Source organism: Pyrgilauda ruficollis, unplaced genomic scaffold (genome assembly GCF_017590135.1).
Source record: "Pyrgilauda ruficollis isolate IOZ18807 unplaced genomic scaffold, ASM1759013v1 scaffold23, whole genome shotgun sequence".
Classification (NCBI taxonomy): Eukaryota; Metazoa; Chordata; class Aves; order Passeriformes; family Passeridae; genus Pyrgilauda; species Pyrgilauda ruficollis.
This window is the reverse complement of record NW_024522539.1, coordinates 12,228,930-12,251,007: the sequence shown is the minus strand read 5'-3', so window position 1 is coordinate 12,251,007 and position 22,078 is coordinate 12,228,930. Positions and strand designations below refer to the sequence as shown.

The 22,078-nt window shown below is 38.4% G+C and overlaps 2 protein-coding genes across 7 annotated transcripts in view; one reads left to right on the top strand and one right to left on the bottom strand.

Moving 5' to 3' along the window:
- Positions 1-13,433, top strand: part of CCPG1 (cell cycle progression 1) — a 21,840-nt gene extending 8,407 nt beyond the window's left edge. For 2 of the 5 annotated variants that reach the window (XM_041468919.1, XM_041468923.1), the window contains 9 exons: positions 521-635; positions 1,117-1,196; positions 1,400-1,607; positions 2,598-2,693; positions 5,623-5,877; positions 6,281-6,292; positions 8,959-9,080; positions 10,101-11,512; positions 12,691-13,433. In XM_041468919.1, the coding sequence (XP_041324853.1) occupies positions 521-635; positions 1,117-1,196; positions 1,400-1,607; positions 2,598-2,693; positions 5,623-5,877; positions 6,281-6,292; positions 8,959-9,080; positions 10,101-11,512; positions 12,691-12,868 (2,478 nt within the window). In that variant the 3' untranslated portion in view covers positions 12,869-13,433. The remainder of the gene's footprint in view (positions 1-520; positions 636-1,116; positions 1,197-1,399; positions 1,608-2,597; positions 2,694-5,622; positions 5,878-6,280; positions 6,293-8,958; positions 9,081-10,100; positions 11,513-12,690) is intronic. The other 3 variants (XM_041468924.1, XM_041468920.1, XM_041468925.1) reach the window with 3 other exon arrangements.
- On the bottom strand, positions 13,425-22,078 carry PIGB (phosphatidylinositol glycan anchor biosynthesis class B). 2 transcript variants are annotated; one of them, XM_041468926.1, is made up of 12 exons: positions 21,390-22,078; positions 21,171-21,303; positions 20,834-20,951; positions 20,123-20,227; positions 19,832-19,962; positions 18,775-18,915; positions 18,334-18,385; positions 17,709-17,920; positions 16,442-16,506; positions 15,418-15,628; positions 14,489-14,669; positions 13,425-13,909 (listed from the first exon to the last, which is right to left on the bottom strand). In XM_041468926.1, exons 1-12 carry the CDS (start codon positions 21,469-21,471, stop codon positions 13,778-13,780), a joined length of 1,563 nt encoding a protein of 520 aa, XP_041324860.1. In that variant the 5' UTR covers positions 21,472-22,078; the 3' UTR covers positions 13,425-13,777. The 2 variants fall into 2 exon arrangements, with proteins under 2 accessions (XP_041324860.1, XP_041324861.1); XM_041468927.1 differs by having other exon boundaries at positions 21,171-21,232; positions 21,390-21,489.

The window sequence follows — 22,078 nt, the reverse complement described above, 5'->3', positions numbered from 1 at the left end:
GGGAAATTGAGATGGAGTAAAGTTATACATAGTTTTTTCTGGTAGCAGTATTTATTGGAGCTTGTGTTGATGTGCTTGAAAGTTCCATTTTTGGGAGGGTGTGTGTATTTGCATACAATAGATGGACCTGGGAGCAAGAATTAGATCCCACATTCAAAACCTCTATTTCTTTAAATTCCATTTAATAAACAGGTCTAACAAAGATAATAAAAATAGCTATTTAAAATACTCAGTGTAGGTGTTAATTAATGCCTAAATTGCTGTCATTTTAGAATTGTCCTCATCTTACTTTTTTTAACCTTGCTCTTGAGTATTACACACTAATACTTGTTTCACACTAGTTGATTTGTTGGTATTTCACTTGCTTTTCTTTGCTCAAAGTTGTCTTCAGTTTTAAAGGCTCAGTTTTTCTGTTTCTGTTTTTATTACTAATATTCTGTTTTCTTTGTAACCCTTTCTTCCTACTTTACTATTGGAAACCCCAGTAATTGTAATGTCCATTTAAACTCTTCATCTTCAGGGTTCTGACATAGAGACAGTCACCTCAGAAAATGGAAGCACGAATGACAACCATGAGTTTGTTTCAGAAGAATATGTTTCTTTGCAAGAAGAGGAGCAGGCAATTGATGTGCAAGGTAAGATATTAAAAGAGGAGCAGTTTCATTAAATAGGTCAATATTTGTTGTAGCATTGACACAAAATCAGTATTTTCAATAGATTTTTATGTGCTTAGTGGATCTCTGTCAGGGTATTTGCTTCACCAGTGTTATGGAAAATATTCAATCATTGACTTTTATTATAAAAGTATTTTTTCCTGAAATGTGTAAAATTAATAGAATGTCTTTAATTTTGTTCATACTTTAGATGTGTTCTAATAATGTGCACTAGTGTTGCTGTAAGATAGTTTTTAGAAGTGTTATTGATAAAAGAAGTATTCCCTAGTAATGTCATAGATCAAATAAGAATAATTTGGAAGGAGCCATCAATGCTTGTACTCGTAAAAAATGACATTATGACACTCTATTTTAATATTATATGGGTATGGGCATAATTTATGGTTGCTGCTTTTAATCCCATGTTTGTTTGCTTGTTTATTTCCTCTTTTTATTCATACAGATCAGTGCAGCCACGATGAAGAGATCCCAGCAGTAGATAATACTCTATCTGGTTTTGTGGAAACTCAGACAGTTCCAGAGGTAAATTACATTACAGACTATATTATTCAGAAGCTTCTCTAAGCCCCTTCTGTCAATGTCAAGAAATGTTTTGAAGGCATTAAAATAAAGACACTCATTTTTCCTTTCCTGAAGTTCCAACAATTTTTGGTTATTTGTTTGTTTGTTTTAATTACTTCATGTTTTTTGTGTCTGAATAATTCTCACATTGTCCCTTTCCCTAGGGAAATAAAGAAAAAGTTCCTGATGATGGGTCCTGCATTGGAACTATTAGTGATGATTCTGACATCGTTACACTTGAAGCTCCAAAACCAGAAGAAACTCAGAGTCAGGAGGAAGCTCCAGCTGATGGTGAAGAAGCTCAGAGTTCAGAGGACTTTAACATGGGTTCCTCCTCTAGCAGTCAATATGCATTTTCCCATGTAGAAACTGGTAAGAGCAATACAGTCCTAAGCAACTGTGTGCAAAAGTGTCACCAGGGAAAAAACCAGTCTTTGGTTAGGGAGCCCACTTTTTGTGGAGAGAGGAAAAAAATAATAATTTTGTTGAGTACATATCCAAGTATTTGCAGTCTCTAGAAAAACTCTAGGTGTGCTCTGCAATTTTGTCTAAATGTGTGTCTGCAATCTTTTTATTTGAAAGCAATCTCTCTCATTAAGTGTTTACTGTTTTAAGTGGAATGTTAATTTGTAGCATATCTTGGAGAATTAAAATTACTTTTAGTTCACAGAATAACTGTAGGTTTTCTCTTGGCAATATTTTGGGCTTTATATAGAATTGGCATAAATGACTAGCAAGTGGGAGAGGATTTTTGGTGCCATGAGGACTAAGCAGTATGACTACAAAAGCTTTGTCATAGCTATGTAGTGTATATTTATGTATTTAAGATACTCCCAGTGCTTGGCTGAAATAAGCTGTGCATTATAATCAGGAGGAAGGGGATGAATATTTGTCCAGTGAAGAACCACAAAATAACCCCAAAAAATCCAAACCAAAGACTTCCTGTTTTGTTGCTGTTCTCTAGTTCTCTAGTCTTCCTCTATAATTCTTTTTGACTGCTTGTTTGTAATCTCTTGTTCTTTTTCTTCTCTATGACACCTTTGCATTGCTGATTTTTATCTTTCAACTTAAGTTTATTATACAAGAAGGATTTTACCTAAAATACTGTTTTATCCTAGAGTAGGATACAGCATCATTAAATGTTAATGTATCTGCATCGTATCCACTGGAAACAGAAAGTGACAGCTTAAGATCTAATTATAATCAGTGAAGATTTGTAACAAAGCTGTCACCTTCTTTAAGTCTTCTGGGGAATCTGACTTAATTTTTAAATTAAGATTTAGTTGACTTTGTTTTTTAATTCTAGGGATGAGTTCTAAAAGTGTCTTTTTTTTTTTTCCCCTGTGTTTTTGTACACAAAAGTCACTTGGCTGGAGAAGCTGTGGAAGATTCCTGGTTGTGTAAGGGGATGGGGAAATGAGGTGAAAGAGCATGTATCTCGCAGTCTTCCTTTTCAAGGTGGTGTGATTAAATTTGATCAGCTTGTGCAAAGCTGATTGCTTAAGGCTTGCATGGAGTGTTCTTACAATTTTTGATAGCAAGCTGACTTGATCTTTTCGTACAGATGCTGAAAGCCAATCCTCACTGGAGAACTTGGCTAAGCTCTCAGTGTCTTATGTGCTTCTTTAAAAAGATGTTAACCTTGCATGTAGGTTTGGAGCAGACATCAGTAAGGTTTGTAATACATTTGAATGTGTGTGCTTGATTGTTTCAATGGATAGTTCTTGTTGGATTCCAAGCCTACATGTGACTGGCAAAAATAATTTCTTCCTTCTAACATAAGCTGATTTCAGCATGGCCTTCAGTGCTGTGCATTCAATTGATCAAGTATTGCAGCAAATGTCAGGAGTACTTTTCCAAGTATTTTAAATGCTGAAGTTTTAGAGGTGACAAAAAGTGGCAACAGAAATCTTTGCCATCCACTTCCTGTTGAGTGTTCTTTTGTGTTGCAAAAGGATGAGCCTCAGATTCTTCCTAATGTAGATACTAAAGCATTCTACAAGGATTTTCTGCCACTTCTTTTTGCAAACCAATTCCTTTTTAGGCTGTCTTCACCACGTAAACAGAAATGTTTTAATATTGCTTCATGAATGAAGTTCAGCCAGCAGAAGTACCTATATGCTGCTGTGTCTGTGCAGCAATGTCAACTGACTTAATCTGATTTCTGGTATAGATCTGACACTTCAAAATCACAGTAGAAACTAGGATTTTGGACTGCTATTGTGGTCACACTTTGTTTCATTTGTAGTCCTTTCCATCCTGATACTGTTAGAGCACAGCTTTGTACTGAATTCTTACAGCAGCTGTAAGGCAGTGTCATTCTTGCCTGGAAGTGTAATTGCTGTTGACAACTTGGCAGTAAGTGCTTATGAATGGCTCTAACTATCTTACAGCATTTTTCTTTCTGATTGTCTTTTTTTTTTTCTCCTTTCCTATTCTTTGCTGTCCAGTGTGTATCAAAGAATTTTCCCATTTGGCTAGAAGCAGCTTTTTCCTCAACCACTTTCATTTTCCATGTGTGTAAGCTTCTTTGGTTGTTGAAAAATCCTAAAAAGCCCCACAGATGAGCAAGAAAAACACCTCTTACTAAGTTTGTCCTGTATGTTTCTCTATAATGTCTGACCTCTGTATTCTAGGAATGCATTCTGAATGTTTGTTTTCCAGGATTGGGAAGTAGGCATCTGCTTAAATGACTGGGTCTAAAATTGTGTCCTTCTCTACTAAGCTGCATAAGTGTCTGCATGTCCGAGTCACTGTTTAAATGATCTGTCTTTATTACAAAGTCTGCTTGGTTGGTCTGGTTTGACTGATTTACTAAAATGGAGCTTTTTATTAAGGGAGGAAGTTATCTTTCATAATCTGTCATGTTTCTTGTCCATGGGCCTAGAAGTGTTCCAGATACTAATTGATAATCTTTCCTGAGCTTGACGCAATCACTTCTTTCAAGTTGTAATTTATTTTAAGTGAAGAATCTTAAGTGGTAGTGCATTTTATAGATAGTAGCTAGCACTGCTTGGTATTCTTGTCTGTTCAGTGGTGTGTGCATGGCTTTGCTCAAACAAATGATTTTTCAGTTGTGAACTGTTCAAGGACGGCCTTTCTATATTTGTACTTTTACATTCTGAGTAATGACGTCTGATAAGAGAATGAGCAACCATATTTCTAGGAGGGGCGTTAGCATTGTGGGACTGTGAGCAGCAAAATTAGTGTCCAAGCAGGAGCACTTTGCCATGGCTAGAGATTTCACTGATCCCATTGAAATTATTCCAGACGTGGGAATTAGGTACAGAATATAGACACTTGAAAGCTAGTTTCCCACCTACTACTGCTTCCCCTTGGTATTTACCTTGCACTTGAAAGTTACGCTTTTAAAGGAGGGAGATTAAATAGTAATTACTTATATACTGGATTATATAAATCTATTTACAGTATATGCAGCAAACATTTGTACAAATGGGAACAAGCAATTACAGCTCTGTTGTTATTTTCCTGGTTAGAATATGTGGCTTTTGGGCCATTAGAACGTGAACATACAAATATATAATTTTGCAAAAATTCTATAAAAGGTATTTTTTTAAGGTTAGAATTTATTTTTATCTCAAATCTTGTCCCATTTACCAAAACTTCAGTCAGGTAATAGAAGTGTTGGGAAAGAACAAACAGAAAAGCACTTGAGTAGATTTTTTCCTGTGCAGTAGTGGTTGAAAATGGCTTTTTTTGAAGGGTGGGTAAAGATGTTAACAGATAGTATATGGTAGATATTAAAAGTAATAAAAATTGCATATTTAAATACATTTATATCTTGATTTTGAATATTTCTAATATCTACATTAATGGAACTGTAATGGAATTTTTTCTGCAGTTGCATGCAGATCACAGAATTAAATTTTTTGAGGGTATGTAACAAAACCGTGTCTGTCTTCTAGGAGGCCTTCTTATAGCAAGTCTTTCATTATGTATTGCTCTTTCATTATTAAGTATTTCAGTTTTAATAGCTGCAAGAGAAGGAAAACTAAATTCTTCATGTTTCTACTTCACATGAATTTCTAGGGGCAGTACATGTAGATGGTTTAGGAGGCAGGACTGACTGAAACACTTTGTAATGAGTGAATGATAAGGTATGGAGAAGTGCCATACAGCTTTTTAGTGATGATTTCTTGATTCTCTATTATTTAGTTTAAAAAAATATTAAATTTTAAATTTGGAGAGCACACATTCCTTGCATAATTTCCAGCACAAACTTTATCATTAGAATTTTAATTTTGTTTTGTTAATGTTCTCAAAGCTAAACGCCAAATCTATTTTGCATAAATATTACGGATCTTAATACTCAGGTTGCTCTTTACCACAGAACGCATTTTAACCACGGCCGTATGTTGCTTTTCAGTGTTCTCCTCTCAGGCCAGCCCCGAGGAGTCCAGCAGCGATGAAAGCAGCAGCCGGAGCAGCCCGGCCGTGCGCAAGCGGCGCCCGCGGAAGCGCGGCGTGTCCGGCTCCGAGCCCGAGGGGGCGGCCCCGGCCGAGCCCGAGGCGGAGCCGCCCCGCGACGAGCAGCGCCAGCGCCAGTTCAGCAGCGGCCTCAACAGATGCATCATCCTGGCGCTGGTGATCGCCATCAGCATGGGCTTCGGACACTTCTACGGTGAGTTCAGGGAAAGCAGAGCGCCCAGAGTCCACATCTCGTGTGGCAAATGCTGCTTTATTGTGACTGCGATGTTTTTTCTTGTTCTCTGCTAACAACCTAAACCTAAAGATGAGAGAAAGCAGCTGCAGCTGTAGTGGTAATACAGGCAGATCCTTCAGCAGTGCAACTGTTTGTAATATACACTACTTCATACAGTAATGGGGTAAATAGTGATTTTTCCTGAGTAGCTCTAGTTTTATATGAAAATATGCCTTTCTAAAAAGACACGTGATTCAGTTGGGGATGGGGCTGTCATTCTCTTTGGATTTGGTGTTGACTAATTGTTAGGGATTTCAATTTTGTTGCTTCTTTTGAGATTTGTATTAATTTTCACTTGATCCCAAATCTTTTTTATTCTTAGGTAAACCTGAAGGTAAGAGCCTTGAGTGATGTACTGTGGATGCTGTGCTTGCTCTCAGATTTACTTTCTAAACCATGCGTGTGTATGTGTACACACACATCCATATATGTGTGCATACTTACATTGTGAAAATAAAACATTAAATCAAGTCTCAGGAATTGCTGATGTACGTGGGATTATAGGAACAACTAATCCAATCATACAGACACATTTCATGTAGTAGTAACTGGTGTGAAAACTGCTTGGTGAGCACTGGCATGCTGGAGGCATAGAGGAGCACAATGACCACACCAGTCTGTGATAGTGCTTGTGGGGGAACTTGAGATTTCAGTTGTTAATCACTTCACTGTGTTTAGTTTGGTGTTAATGATAAATACTATCTTTTTAAAGAACTTGGAGAACTGTAGATGAAAGATACACTGTGAACGTGGACTCAGGGTAATGCATTTTTTAAGGAATTCACTTGTTCATTCATTGAATCTGTACTGCTAAATAAAAATTGTCATCATTGGTGACAGTGATGGCAGCATTTTTCAGCAGAAGGAAGGCAGCTCTGTGTAGCTTCAGTTTTTGCGTCTTCAGGTGAAAGTTCTTCATGATAAGTTATGTGATAACTTATCTTTCTAGCACTAGAAAGGAAATTAAGTTCTGCTTCCATCTTCCTGGTTTTAAGCTTTTGGTGTTTTTTTTTTTTTTTTTTGTTTTTNTTCTCTGTTTTTTAGTTTTTGGTTTTTTTTTTTTTTTTTTTTTTTTTTTTTTTTTTTTTTTTTTTTTTTCCCTAAACAAACTTGCAGGGAGAATCCATCTCCCTAGAGGACTACTTTGTATTTTTGTGGTTCAGCTTGGAAGGAACGTTTCCCACAGCAGTCTTCTAATGTTAGGCTAATTGTCATGTAAGAGGATTGGAAAGCATAACTTTTTATAAAATTACTTTTCTTTTTTTGGATCAATATCAGGATAGTGTTTTCCTTTTAGCTAGACCTCTAGGACCCCCTTAAGGCTTTCAGAGATGTAGAAAGCAACCAGATTAGATTATTAATAGGTTTTAATCAACAACTGTATCCTAATCAATATTAAATTGAATTAACTGGTTTTATGATGCTCTAGGAAGGAGAACTGAAAGAAGGCAGACTTTTCAGGTAGCAGGTGAAGCTTAAATTAGGTAGAAGGTCTTTGCCAGAAAAAAAGGTCTCCTTATGGACATTCAGATATTGAATTTTTTTCTTTAACCAGAAACTGCAAGGGGGGCTATAGCTATAATGCTAGGGATTTGGATTGGTTACTTAAAGAATCTGAAGGATACTGTCACTTAGAGTACCAGCTGGAAACACAAACCAATTACTGAGGAATGGCAATTCAATATGTTCATTTTTAGTGTTGCTAAATGTAATTTCTGCTTACTGTACTTAAATCAGGATTTTTGATAAGGAGAGAAAGAGAGCTTTAAGTGTTTTTCTGTAAACCCTTTATGCTAAATGATGATTTTTGAGATGCAGGCTTTAGATTGTTAGGATTGATGGACTTTCTCAAAAGTATCTTTAAAAGATAAATATTAAAACCAAATTTACTGTCAATATACATAAATTCAGTTATGAAAGGATCTATGCTCTCAAGAAGTGTTTAGTAGGACTCTGCAGACTTAAAATCATTGCTGTAAAAATGTTGCCTTCACTTAGCTGAATTGAACTATTATAGTTCAACTTGGTTGAATATAACAGTCATTTTTTAAGGTCACACTTAGATTGACAATAGATAAAAAAGAAGAGAGCACAAAACATTCATCAATGTAAGTGTACTTAGAGTATTTTTTCATTTTAACAATACACCTCCTTCTGCCTTTAAATACAGAAATAGAGCTCTGATTATGGTGCATTGGTTTGGAAAGAAATACCTAAAAATGCTGTTGCCTTCTTCTCTAGAGTCAATTCAAGAGAATTGTAAAAGCAAATATATAAAAACTACATCAGTGTTAGGATTTAGAGAACATGTGTTAGGTGAGGAGGTACCAGTCAAAAAGCTGTTCTTGACAAAAAAAATTTGGTGGCTAGTACAGCCAAGATACTTTTTCTGAAAACAAGAGTGTCTCAGCCTTTGTCTGACAATTGAAAAACAGGACACTTGCTTACTCTGCAGCCTTTGCTTATGGATAAGAAGGACAAGACAGGGCCTGCAATACTTGCTGCTTTGTGAGCAGTGTGTAATAATTGTATTTCTGCATGAAAATTTAAACACTGTGCTTATACCCTCTTATTAATGTAATTCAATTAACAGTCAAGGTTGTAGTTCTGAAATGGATAATGCATGGACCAGCAGTCTCCCTTTTATCCTGTTTGACTTGCATGTTACTAAAAAACTTAGAGAGAGGTCACAAATACTCTTTCCTGCGTAACTTATTGGTTTGGATCTAACTTATTTCTATGTAGTGTTCCAAAATTCCTTTATTTGTTATTAATGAAAAAACAGTGTAGAAGCAAATTTTTGAGTCTGAGAAATGGTTTATCATTGAAAGAAACAATTTTGCTACAGCTAAACAGTTAGTGGTAAGGACGGGGCTGAAATGACAAGGTAAGAATGCTTTTGAATTTGCAGAGAGAATGAAGAAGATGTTTAGGTTCCTCTGTTCCTCTAACTGCTTACTCTAAGGTAGTATATCAAAAGAAACTTTTTTATCTTTGTAGGTACAGTGCAGGTCCAGAAACGGCAGCAGCTGGTGACAAAGACACGTGAAATAAAAGATCTGAAAGATGACCTTTACCAGTGCCAACAAGAGCAAGGAGATCAAGTGCACCACAAAGTGGGGGTAGGTGTGAGCTTAGCTGGAAGTCATTGCATAATTCTGTTGTTATGTGGGTATTTTGCTCAAAGTGAAATGAATTTCTCACAGAAATCCATTAAATTTTTGTCTTTAGTAAGTTATTCCAGAGGGCTTTCCCCTGAATTCTTGACAAATGTTTATGTTGATTGAATTTGCTCTTGGAATGTTTAAACATGCTGGGTTTTTTGTCTGTAGTCTAGGAGTTATCTGGACACAGAGACTGTTTCCCTGTGATACAGTGCCCAGTTGTCATTAATGAGGACAGCTGAAGTAGAAAATGCTTGTAAAAACATGTTGAACCTACAGGTTTTGTGAATTTGCTTTCTAAATTATCAGTAGTTATTAATTTTTTAAATACTTAAGCCATACGTCTGTTTTTTACTGTTGCATCATCCAGAGAGAAGATTAGGGAGTGGGTTTTTTTTTAGATTTTCTTTTATGTGTCTGTTAGCAGCATTTGTACATAATTCAGTATGTTCTAGAGCTTGTCAGTGATGCCAGCAGACTGGGAAACTCCTTTTGTGTTAGTATATAGTTACACAAACAGGTATTTTCAGATTTGGTTCAAAATCAGTTCGTGAATTTCTGCCCCAACAGCTAAATGCCTTTGCTTCTGCTAATTTTTTTGGTAATCTGTAAATCCAGTTGGCTGAACATAAATCAACAGCAAAGATGCACATTTTGATTTCCTTTTAAGATATTAGAGTTCAGGTACCCAACTGACTATTCTTTAGCTAGTTAAACCACTACAAGTGAAGGGTGATGACCTCTGGCTGGCTGAGAGAGTTTCTCACATGGTCTTTGTTGCCAAGAAAGTGTGTGATAAACAAACCCAACTGAGATAAACAAACCAGCTCTATTTTTGCATCTTGCTGCACATGTTTCATTGCATTAAAAATGACAAGTAAGCTGAATTTGGGCTACCTTGGTTTTTCATATTTCTAGCTAAAATTGTAACAATTCTCATTGTAGTATTTCTGCTTGTTTTCTTTTTGTTTCTTTTAGTCACTCAAGGGAGATCTTGCCACATGTTTGACCTTTACTGAGGTGGAGAAGAAATCCTTTGATTCTCAAAAAAAAAGTCTTGCTGCAGAAAATCAGCATCTAAGAGAATCTCTAGAGAAAGAAGAAAAGGCTTTGGCCTCACTTCAGGAAGAATTAAGGAAGCTAAGACAACAAATTAGAAACTTAGAAGATAAAGGTAGTAGCACTGAATCTATTGTAATAGAAAATCAGAAACTAAGGGAGCATTTGGAAGAGGAAAAGCAAAGGAACAGCAATTTTCTCAGGCAAAAGGAAACACTCTTTGCAGAGGCACAGATGCTCAGGCGAGAACTGGACAAAGAACGTCATGTTACAGAAGCTCTGAAAAAGGAACTAGAACAGTTAAGTTCTCGTCATACACCTGACAGTGCTGCTGATGATGATGATGAGACATTAAGAGAAAATCAAGAAATAGAAACTCTGCGAGGAAGACTGGCAGAACTAGAAAAGAAGCTAAACTTTGAGCAACAACGCTCTGACTTATGGGAGAAGCTGTATGTTGAAGCAAAAGACCAATCTGAAAAACAAGAAATTAATGAAAATGGACAAAAGAAAAGTGCTAAAGGGCAAAGTAAGAGTAGAAAGAAATCAAAGGAGACGTTTTTTGGTTCAGTTAAAGAAACTTTTGATGCAATGAAAAATTCCACAAAAGAGTTTGTAAGACACCATAAAGAAAAGATTAAGCAGGCTAAAGAAGCAGTGAAAGAAAACTTGAAAAAATTCTCTGATTCTGTAAAGTCTACATTCAGACACTTCAAAGATACCACAAAAAACATCTTTGATGAAAAAGAGAAGTCATCAAGCGATAAAAGATATGAGGCAAACAAGAAAGCTCGAACTTTTTACCGAGACCATAACTCCTATGAGAATCTGAAGCACATGCATTACAGGGGACCTCACATGCCAAAAGAATCCAGAAATGGAAGGAAACATCATTTTACAACATATGAAAAAGATTCAGATTCCCAGAAATGTCTCAATGATCATTTGTGTAATAGGAAACATCAGTTTGCCCTAAAGGGCTGCTCTGGTATTTTTGAATGTGCTCATCAAGAATTCATTAGTCTCTTTAACAGAGTTTCGGATCCCATCAGGGTGGATGAATTTAATCGGCTAATGAGAAAGTATTTGCAGCAAGTTGTACATAACTTTCATCACTGGAGAGAACTAGAAAATTTCATCAATAAGTTTTTTCATAATGGATTGTTTATACATGACCAGATGCTGTTCACTGATTTTGTTAATGATGTCAAGGATTACCTGGAAGATATGAAGGAATACCAAAGTAATAATGAGAAGGTTTTTGAGGATTTGGACAAATACGTCTACAGATACTACTTCCATTATGATAATTCACCCCAGTATGGACCCAGGTTTGTTTCCATGTTTCCTGTACTTGATAACACAAGGAAGTGTTCTTTTTAAAGAAAACCAATGTCCTTGCTGTAATGGATGGTCTTTGAGCAAGTATGTGTATGTATGTGTGTGTGTGTATACATATACACACACACACATATGCTAGACTTTCTGAAGGACTTAGTGGAAATACTAGATTATGTTATATAAAGTGGATCTGTAGAGCCTTTATATAAATTTTGTGTGTGTGCTTAGCACAATCTGATGTTTCTGCTGGGTTCTTTAGAAAACTGTAACTGGCAGTAGGATTTGTTTAGACCAAACAGCTCTGATGGCCCATCTGATGCAATGAGGAACTGTCTTGGAGCATTAACTGGAGCTTCCTTTTCGTCCTTTGCTGAATGAGGTTTTTGACTACATTTAGGGTGTCTCTGAGTCCTGTTCTGGCACATACATTTCACTACTCTCCTGCAGATTAGTCTAATACTGGGTTAGTCTGTATGCCCAGAGCAGAGCCCATCACACAGCAGGCTTCAGTTCAGATCCTGACCCTGACTAAGTTTTGTTCAGACTTGCTCATAATGGTCCTTAGTGTCTGTTGTTTCCTACATTCCTTTCCTGGATCTAAAGGTGTTCTCAGGGCTTTACAAATTTACACTTGTATTATTTATCATTTAATGTACTTTACTGCAGCTGCAAGTCTGAACTATTAACTACTTTGGGGTTACTAAGTATTACGTGAGGTAGCACTTTCTCCTATTGAAAGCTGAACCGTGAGGGTGATAGTCCTATTATCAGGTACCCAGTTAACATGGTTTTGGCAAACACAAGGTTTATGATTTTATTTGTAGTCCATCTTCCTCATTTATTATCAAATGAACTTTATTTTTAAATTAAATACCTAATTTGTGAGAATTTCAGTTTGCAGAAAAACAATTCCAAATTCTTTTACTGATACTGTTATACAGAAGCTTGTGATACCAGCTGCATTTTTTAGAAAGCATTTCTTTTATATATACCATCTTATTGATGATTTAAACAAAAAATGCCTCCCCCATTTTTCTTACAAGCTAAAGGACTACTTACTACTAATTTTGTTTTCAATGAACCTCAGCATGTTAAAAGCTGTACTTGAAAATGTAATTGTGTTACAAAATGCTTTTAGTAGTAATAAGCTTTTGTTTACTCCTTGCAGTCGACCTAAAAGACCTTTTACACAAAGTGAAAATTCCAGACATGAAAAACAAGCTCAGAAGTACCAACACCGTAATAAAAGAGAAGGTAAATGGCATAAACATGGTCGCACTAATGGAAGACACATGGCAAATCTTGAAATAGAATTGGGGCAACTACCCTTCGATCCAAAATACTGAGTAATTTATTGTAAAAATTAAGATTAAAATTCACATGCTCTCTGGAAACTAATTGTTTTTCAACAAAGCAGCAAAATGCAAGGGTTTTTTTTCTGAATAATTTGATTTTTACACATTTTTGTTAACAGGCAGAAGTCAGGCTTTCTGATTTGCATATTCTGTACCGTTGCTTTAACTGTCCTTTGGAAGTAAAGATAGTTTGGGTGCCAGCAGTATTGTTGCAGAAACTAGGCATGCCATGACCTGTGTATGAAAAAATGCTTAATTGCATTCCATTAGTGTAGTTAAAGCTTGAGCCATGCATAATGTACCAACTACTAACTCCAATGTTTGATATACTAACTTCATCTCATCCTTCAAAAAATAGATCAACATTGTGGTAATGTATTTGTTAGTGTTTTGTAACCTTATATTTGCTTCCTGTCTTTGGGGGGGTTCAAAAGCCTGTTGAATTGTGAAGAATTTGCTGTGCTGCATTCTAATCAGCGTGCTGATTTAAACACTTGAAATGTCTTGCATATCTGCATATTGTAGAAGAAAAATAAAAGAGACATTGTGGGTAAAAGTCTTTATTTATAAAAGAAACTCAGCACAGCTGTACAGTTCTATAAAAACGGTCCAGTCTTGTCTGTATTTTATTGCTTTAGTACTCATATGGTAATTTTGGTCTTCCCAATGTTTTCTAGTGTTGTAAGGTAGGTCAGCAGCCCCACCCTGCCCTACTGCTACTGAAGCTGCCTTCAGGAGGAGGTTTATGTGTTTGCAGGCAGCCACTGGCTGCCTCATGGGACTTCCCACTGGCTCCCCCAGTTTCAGACTCACTGCTTTCTCCTTTCTGCAGTACCAGGTGTAAGCATAGCTACTGATATGCAAAACTGATCTCATTAGGTCCGAGGTCCAGCCTGATCTTCAGGGATAATTAATTTCAGTTTTTCTCCTGTAGATGGAGATGTGGCTTCCAACTCGTCCTTGAGGTACATGAGTATGAAAAACAGTGGCTGTTTTCTCATAGCCCCTTAAAGCAAGAAATGATGATATTTCCTGCAAATGAACACACATTAATTGCCACAGTAAGAAAACACAGCTGGGAGCCTAAGAATAGTGTTCCAAAGTCTCTTGACAACCATCAGTTCAGCTGTCCCTGGGAAGCTTTATCCTTTATTTTAGGAAAGCCTGCTAGAAAAAGAAGTACCTATCCTGTTTGATCCTGTCTAGAGCAGATATTCATCAGCCATCATTGTTTGAGTGCATGGGCTTCATTAAAGATTTGAGGGGTTAAAAGGTACTCTGACTGCAGGTGTTCTTAGTTTTCAATGTTGCTTACTTAAAAGTGCAGTTTCTGGGAACAGATGGCACATTTGTTTTAACATGGATTGAGAAGAATTCCATAAACATTACTTTGTGGCCTGAATTTGCACAGAGGAGAGGGCATACATGAACATTATAGCAGTGGAATGATATCAATGATCTTATTATGGGCTAGAGGGGTCAGTTTTAATATAAGCTATGTTTTAAAAAGTTGTGAACAACAATTTTCAAAAACTTCAACTATAACTCTTCCCTAATTTATCTTGTAACTTGTGCTCAGAAGTAGTTTGTTTCATCTTGCAGTTACCATACCTGTTCTAGCACATTGAAGAGGATTAAGTGAGTGGGTAATAACGTGTCATTGTAGAACTCCTTATTCAGCCAGCCAAGTGGGTTAGAGTAAAACACATCTGCTTCATCAACGTAGCTCGCATTGCCAGTTAGGTTTGGGGGACACTGAAGGAATCTCATTTTTAGAGGACAGTGAACATGACTAGGGAGAAAAACAAAAACGTATTTCATGATAAACTGACAAGAATCAGAGATTTGAAATGACTCATCACTTCAAAAGACACCTCAGTCAAAACAAAAATCAATTAATTTTTTTTCCTCAGAGTAGTATTTTCCTCCCTTCAATACTTCATATGAAAGCAGAGCAAGCAGACTCAGCTCCAAACTGCTGGGACTGTGTTGTTAGCAGTTAACAGAAAATACATTTATCTTAGTAAAAATACCATTTGCACAACAGCAGTTTCTTAAAAAGGTATTTTTCCGTATCAGCTTCAATATTTATATCTGCTTTAACATTTTGTTTACTTGCCAGGATCTACTGAAAACCTTTTGCAATGACCTAAATCACTGTTGTAATGACATTTCTTTACTGCCTAGCAGCAGAAGTAAAATTAATACATTTTGATTGTAACAATTAGTGTTTAATTTTGCAAAAACATGTTATCATAATGAAGAAGTGTGACATACTTAGTGAAGTCATTAGGCTTACTGCATATCCTTATACAAAGCTATTTCACAAAAATGAGTAAAGCTTAGATGCTGAATTTTATTCTGTGTTATAAGCATTTGGCTTATGTCCCCTATTCACTCTGTATTAACTGTATGAAAAACAAAAACTCTTCCTGTATACATTTATATATCTCAATTTATTAAGCCCTGGAAAAAAGAAGTCTTGATTTCTGATTAAGAGTTTGGATTTTAATGTAGTGCACTGTTGACACTTTTAATACCTGTAAAATGGGGTCGAGTGGCACGGCATCAGGATGAAGACAAAAGCTTGGGACTGCTGAGAGTGATTGCAGAGCTGCTGGATGTGACTCATAACATCCAGAGTGCCCCGCTGGTGAACCAAGCCTGTGTACAGGGCTGGGACTAAATTGGATAACAGCAGGAAACTTGCTGCAGTTTTCTTCCATGCTTTCAGGTATCTCAAAGAATATCCTATAGAAACATTTGAGTAAGTTTGGGAGATAAACAATTCACACATTTTTGAAAGTGCCCTAATACAGTGGCAAAACATTACTCAGCCAATAACAATACTTTGCTTTGAGATACTTTACTACAGTGTTGAGTCTTTACTCATTGAAAGGAAATTCAAATGCTTTGAATTTCAAATGTTTTGCTCTATTAATTTTTGGATTTAACAGAGTAAATCTTAAGCCCACGCCTGTCTCCTGAAATACAGAAATACAATTTCAAAACCAGTGCTTGATCTCTTTAAATTTAATTCTTGTAGTGCAAAACAGTCCATTCAGTAGTTTGGATGAATGATATATGGCAACTTACTGATGTGTTCTGATTCATGCAAGTCCACGTAGAGCCAGAATAAATGGCAACTACGTCTGCATGGTTGTGCTATTCTTTTTCTCCCAACTGCTGAAAACTACAGCACTCCTTTATTGTTATTAAATTTTGAGCTTCTGGCCTTGGAAAAGCATTCTCCTTCACTTTTTTGCCCATCTCCAATCACTGTCCCTTTTCTCTACTTCGCTTGAAAGAGCTAATAATGGGAAAAGGCACACAATCGTCATGTTTTTGCAGGAATACTTTTATCCATGCTAAGGATTCTTTATCTGTGCTACAGTTACTTGCTCTCCCTCATCCTTTTTCTTTCTCTTTTTAACAGGCTGTAAGAAAAGGCTAGGCTAATTCTAAGAATCCTTTATCAAATACCTACAATGACCATTAACAGTCTCTCTTTGGGTAAAAATTATATGCAGGTAAGGTTGCAAGACATTTGAAACCAATGCTTACCACAAAAAATCATGCAGAATGGCAGTACTGGATAGATGAACCTGAATTCCTTATGGCTCAGTGTGCTGTAATAAAACATACAGTAGTACAGCAAGAAAGTTAAATGCAGTTCTGTTGACAAAATGTGTTGTAGGGCACAGAGGACTGGAAGAGCACGTGCATGTATTAAGAAGCTTTTGGTATTGAAGCAGTTAAGAGTAAAAATCCAGACTGTCACTGTTGAAGAACATAATAAGTACATTCAAATTAAGACTATTTGGTCAGTTTAAACCAAGCACTGTTAAAAATTCCTGGCTACTGCAGTTAAGTGGTCTGATTCTTTGACAACTAGATGTAATTTAGCCAGTACTTCACCAATCTGTTTTCTGTAATAAGACACAATAAATAGTGTGGATGAAAAGCTAAGATTCAACTGACCATTTGTGTCTAGCAAATTAACAGTCACAATATATACTACAAAAATACACAATTTCCCATGACAACTTTTTGGGCTTTTTTGGGGATTGCTGTAACTCTCATGTCTTGGGAATCAGCGGGGTTCTTACAAAACTAAGGAAGGCAAAAAAGTCCTAAACCAATAAAGCTACTTCCAGTTTTGAGTTGGAAAGAAGAAATTGCATTTCTGGTCTTGCTACTGTTTTGTTGTAATCTATTACTATGATAGTATATAGGTATTTATTGCTTAGTATTTATTTACTTGCTCTATTTTTTAATGTCTGGAAGTGTCTCTCCTGTTTAATCTACAGTTAATTCTGATGCTTTAGAAAAAACTTAGCTTTTCTTATACTTCTGAGCTTACAATGAGAAATACAGCCTTATGGTAGTTAAGAGCTGTGTATAAACTTGTGAATGGAGTAAGTTTTAGAGGTCTAAGAATCTCTCATCTTACTGGGGATGTAGTAAAGCACCAAATGAAATGATGTTTTCATTAACAGGCATCTAGTGAACTCAAATTTTCTAACTAGTTCCATTTTTGGTTAAACACCTGCTGGGTGATTGATTTTTTAAAATTTCATTTCATGATGAATTATTTTATTCTTTAAAGGTCTAATCAATTCTAAAGTACATGTTTGTGACAATACAAGAAACAGTATTACACAAAATTCTAGAACCAGTTTTATAACTGATTGCATTTCTTGGAGTGTTTGAACAGTTTCAAGTTTTCTATCATTTAACTGAATACTACGCTGCTTTGTTCTGGAGAGGACAGGAACTTTGCAAAGAACACAACCAGTGAGAGGCAGCAGTTCCACTCAGGAGAGATTACCTGTACACCAGCAGTGTCCAGATCACTGCCAGCAGAAGGATGCGGTACTGCCTTGGTGCCAGCGCACAGCCGTGAATAAAGAACGGCAGGTGGGGACCCAGGACAACTGGGAGTCCCTGAGTGAAGTACCAGTGCCAAGGGTGAGAGCCATAAAATGTTCCCAAATTCTGCAGCACGTTGAATTTCAAGAAGTTCAGCTGAACCAGTACCCACTGGGAGAGAAGGAGGAGTTAAACACAAATCCACAGTCAAACCCAACGGCTACACTGAATTACAGTCATCACGGGCCCTATAGAATACATTTTCACTCCTATTTTAGATTGGGTTTTTTTTACCAAGACTCAGCATGGACTTTCTATATTTAGCAATTAATTACAGAAGTGTTTAAGTTTGTAGTTTGTTGATAACTTTTAAAGACTGTGCACACTGATTTTATGTAACAGCCCATCATTTGAAATACCTGAGAAGTCATTGTTCAAGGGTTTGTGGCTTAGGATATATTTAGAGATCACAGGCCAAACACTGTCACAGAAACAAGAGAAGTCAGAGAAATCTGAAATATCCATCAATGCTAAAATACTAAACCCCAACCTTCTTCTTATAAGTCAAGTTTAAAACAGCTTACCTCACCAAAAAACACACGGTCAATTATTAAAGAGGTTCCTATTGTGACCAATCTGCAAAAATGGAAAGTTTGTTGCACTGATATTGCCTGAACTGCTTTTGTATCTTCTCCAGCCGTCAAAACTCTGATTCCTAGTATTTTTGAGATTATCCATACTCATGGCCACTTGCCATCACCTGGTATCCTTGGTACAATCCCAGATTAAGCTGGAATGCTGCTCATGTCTCACCATCATGAAATCTTTACTGGTGCTTTTTTGCAGCATATACAACAGTTCAAAGGAAACATGCCCCTTCCTTAAACTTCTGCAAAAGGACTCTATTTATTCTCTTTTTTATTTACATGATATCAGGTTTTTTGGCTTGTCTGCCTTTGCAGTGATAAAACCAATCTTAAGATGTAGCTGTGCACAGTCCCAGTTTAAATTGAGAAAGAACTTACCCAACTGGAATGCAGTTGTGTAGGATAAGGTCTGCTTTCCTCCGTTCTTGCAAAAAATGGCTGAAGACCAAAGGCATCCATGGGATAACAGCAGTGGGACGAATAACAATGGCAAGTGCAACCAAAGCTAAATACTTACAACTAGAAGGAAGAAACATAAAATACCCAGCAGCTTATCAAAAGGTCTGGTCAATTCTTTTGCAGACAGGGACATTTCAACAACTGTCATCTCTCTGGCCAAAAGTTTTTCATACTGCAGGTAACTTTGACTCTGAGTGCAGATACTCTCTCTTGCTTAGAAGGCTGCAACTAGAATTGCTTTGTTACAAAGGAGTTGCTAACTAGAGGTACCATCTTTAAAATAGCGAGCGATAAAGAAATTTGTGTCCACAAATTCACCTATATCTGACTCCAAAAAGCTTCTGTTGTCTTTTCCTAAGTTACTGTATATTCCAGTGTTTTAAAGTTTAAAATAAAAGCTTCCTATAAAGTCAAACTTTGCAAAAGGAAAGAGGGGAATAGCTTATTTTACGTCCAGCTATAACACAATCTAAAAAAAATATTTAGAGGAAATACTAGAGTGTTCCTTCCATGAGACAGAACTCTTGCTACATGAATGAGCGGGCTTTGGTTGCCTTAGATGTTAAGAAAAAAGTTAGCATTTTAAACAATATCAGTAGATTGGTTTCATCCCAAACCAAAAATTATCAGATTCACCTATATCTGACTCCAAAAAGCTTCTGTTGTCTTTTCCTAAGTTACTGTATATTCCAGTGTTTTAAAGTTTAAAATAAAAGCTTCCTATAAAGTCAAACTTTGCAAAAGGAAAGAGGGGAATAGCTTATTTTACATCCAGCTATAACACAATCTTAAAAAAATATTTAGAGGAAATACTAGAGTGTTCCTTCCATGAGACAGAACTCTTGCTACATGAATGAGCGGGCTTTGGTTGCCTTAGATGTTAAGAAAAAAGTTAGCATTTTAAACAATATCAGTAGATTGGTTTCATCCCAAAAATTATCAAAATTATCAATACTGTTAGGAGAAAGTTTCTCACCTGTTCCCCATCTTGGAGCCTTTTATCGGATAGTAGGAAAGAGCAAAAATGGTAAGAATAGTCTCCATGGTGTTTGTTAGAGTTCTGGTACAGGAATACCATGTAAACCACGAACAGAGTTGGCAGAAGAACTGAAAACAATTCAGAAGACATTAAAACAAGTTCACCTAAATGAAGGTGGTAATTCTTCAACATGTGACATATAATTTTGCACTTATTTACACTCATTTATTTTACAATGCAAAACCAGTGTTTATTAACATGCATAATTTTGTAAAGGCTGTGACTCACCACGAACTTTGCCGTTTCTGAATTTTCAAGGTGTTGCACTAATGAGTAAAGCTTCACATCAGCAAAAGCAGCCAGCACTGCCTGTGCAAGCCTAGGGACCCAGATCTGTGTAAGCAGAGAGAAAACTGTACTTGCAACAAAACAAGTTAAATTCCAAGTTTTAAGAGAGGACTGAATTAGTGAATGACTGTTCAAGTATGCAAATAGTGAACTGGTGAGTATTCTCTATAGCTTTTTATGATTTTAAAAATGAAATAGTAAGGGCCTTGGGTAAGGATAGTACTTCTGCCAAAACAGAGACTATCTGAAGTTCAACTGAAAGTGTTCAGAGATGGAAAGTAGAATTATCTATCTCCAACAGAAATCAAAAGGGGCTGTTGTTAGTTAGTTCTTGTGGGTTGAGTGCAAATATACATTGCTAAACACTTTGGAATACTGTGCAATTATGATGTAGTGGCAAACACAATCAGTATGAAAATCCAAGAGATTGATGGAGACCTCTGCACTTGCAGGCATCAGTGTTGTGACTGGAAATCTATTAATGAGTTCTGCCCCCATGGAAAGTCAGTGGGATCTCTGCTCACACATCCCTAATTACCAGACTCAAGGCTTAGCATTTTACTTGGACAATGATAAAAATACTCTGTGTTTAAATACAATACTTTAAAATTGAATTTTAGTAGCAGATGCACATTTTTTGATTATACTCACCAGCAGCTGAACATTATCCTTAGCCAGCAGCTGTAATGCTTTGTACATGCTTGCAAAGATCAGTGGGTACGAGTAGCCCCTTAAGCTACTTGTCCATTCCCAAGTCAGGTAACCATAATTATGAATATTAAGGACAGATCATGACCAACTGAAAGGAAAAGTTTCACCCGAGCCATCCGGATCGAGACCTTCTGTCCCTCGGGCCAGAGCGGTGGGGTGTTTGTTGCTGTCAAGCCAACACCTGATAGCCGGGGAGAGCCGTGCCCGAGCGCTCACCCGCCCACGGCACCGCGGGGGGCGATGAGAGGGCGACGGGGCCGCGGCAGTCGAAGGATATCTGAAGACCATGCGATGGGCCACCTCCAGCGACTGCCAGTACTCGTCCGGGACGAAGCTGGTCTGGACGAGGAAGCAATTGAGCGTCCGCAGCGCCAGGGCGAGCACCAGCAGCGGCGCGGGCGCGGCCGCACCTGCGGGGGCGAGGCTGGTCCGTCACGGGCCCCTCGGGGGCCGCCCCCCGGCCCTGCCCCTCCCCGCCTGGCCCGGCCCCGCTTACCGGCGCGTCGCTGGGCGGCTGTTCCCCCGGCCGAGCTGTACAGCACCGACCGCCGCTTGCGGAGCCTCACCGCCTCCGGCATCCGCACCCGCAGCTCCCCTGCCGCCTCCCCCGCCGGGGCATGCGCGACCGCGGGAGGCGGGACAGCGTCGGTACTTCCGTCCGGTGCCTGCAGCCAGCGGGAAGCCGGGGCTCTGCCGCGTCCCGCGTTCAGGTGAGGGCGCTGGGGCCGCGGGCTTAAGCCGAGCCGGGGCCGCGCCGCACCGCACTGCGCCCCCGCCCGCCCCACGCGTGTCCGTGATCGTGGCAGAGCCGCCTGCCGGCATGAGGGGGCGGCTGCCGCTGCAGCACGTGGCGGTGGCCGTGGCGCTCGGCGTGGCCAGCGGGCTTTACATCTACGGGCCGCTCTTCCAGCCGCCCGCGGCCCCACACGGCCCCGCCGCGCCGCCGCCGGACGCCGCGCCCGACAAGAGGCCCTGAGGCAGGCGTGCGGCGCCGTTCCCGGGCACCGCCTCGCAGCCCGGCCCGTCCGTCGGGGGCAATGGAGCCGCTCGGAGCCGGCGCGACCGTCACCTGCCGGGGCCGCCCCGCCCCAGCCGCCTCCGCTGCCCGGCCCCGCGCTGGAGCCGCCCGCCTGCTGCAGCTGCGTGTCTGCGTGTTTGGTACCAGACCTCGGGACTTGAATGTTG

Coding starts and splice junctions, on each gene's coding strand:
- PIGB (XM_041468926.1), bottom strand. CDS start 21,471: ATGCCGGAGGCGGTGAGGCTCCGCAAGCGGCGGTCGGTGCTGTACAGC. Junction 18,386..18,774: donor CACAACTGCATTCCAGTTGG/GTAAGTTCTTTC, acceptor CCATTTTTGCAG/ATTGGTCACAATAGGAACCT. Junction 17,921..18,333: donor ACCGTGTGTTTTTTGGTGAG/GTAAGCTGTTTT, acceptor CTTCTCTCCCAG/TGGGTACTGGTTCAGCTGAA.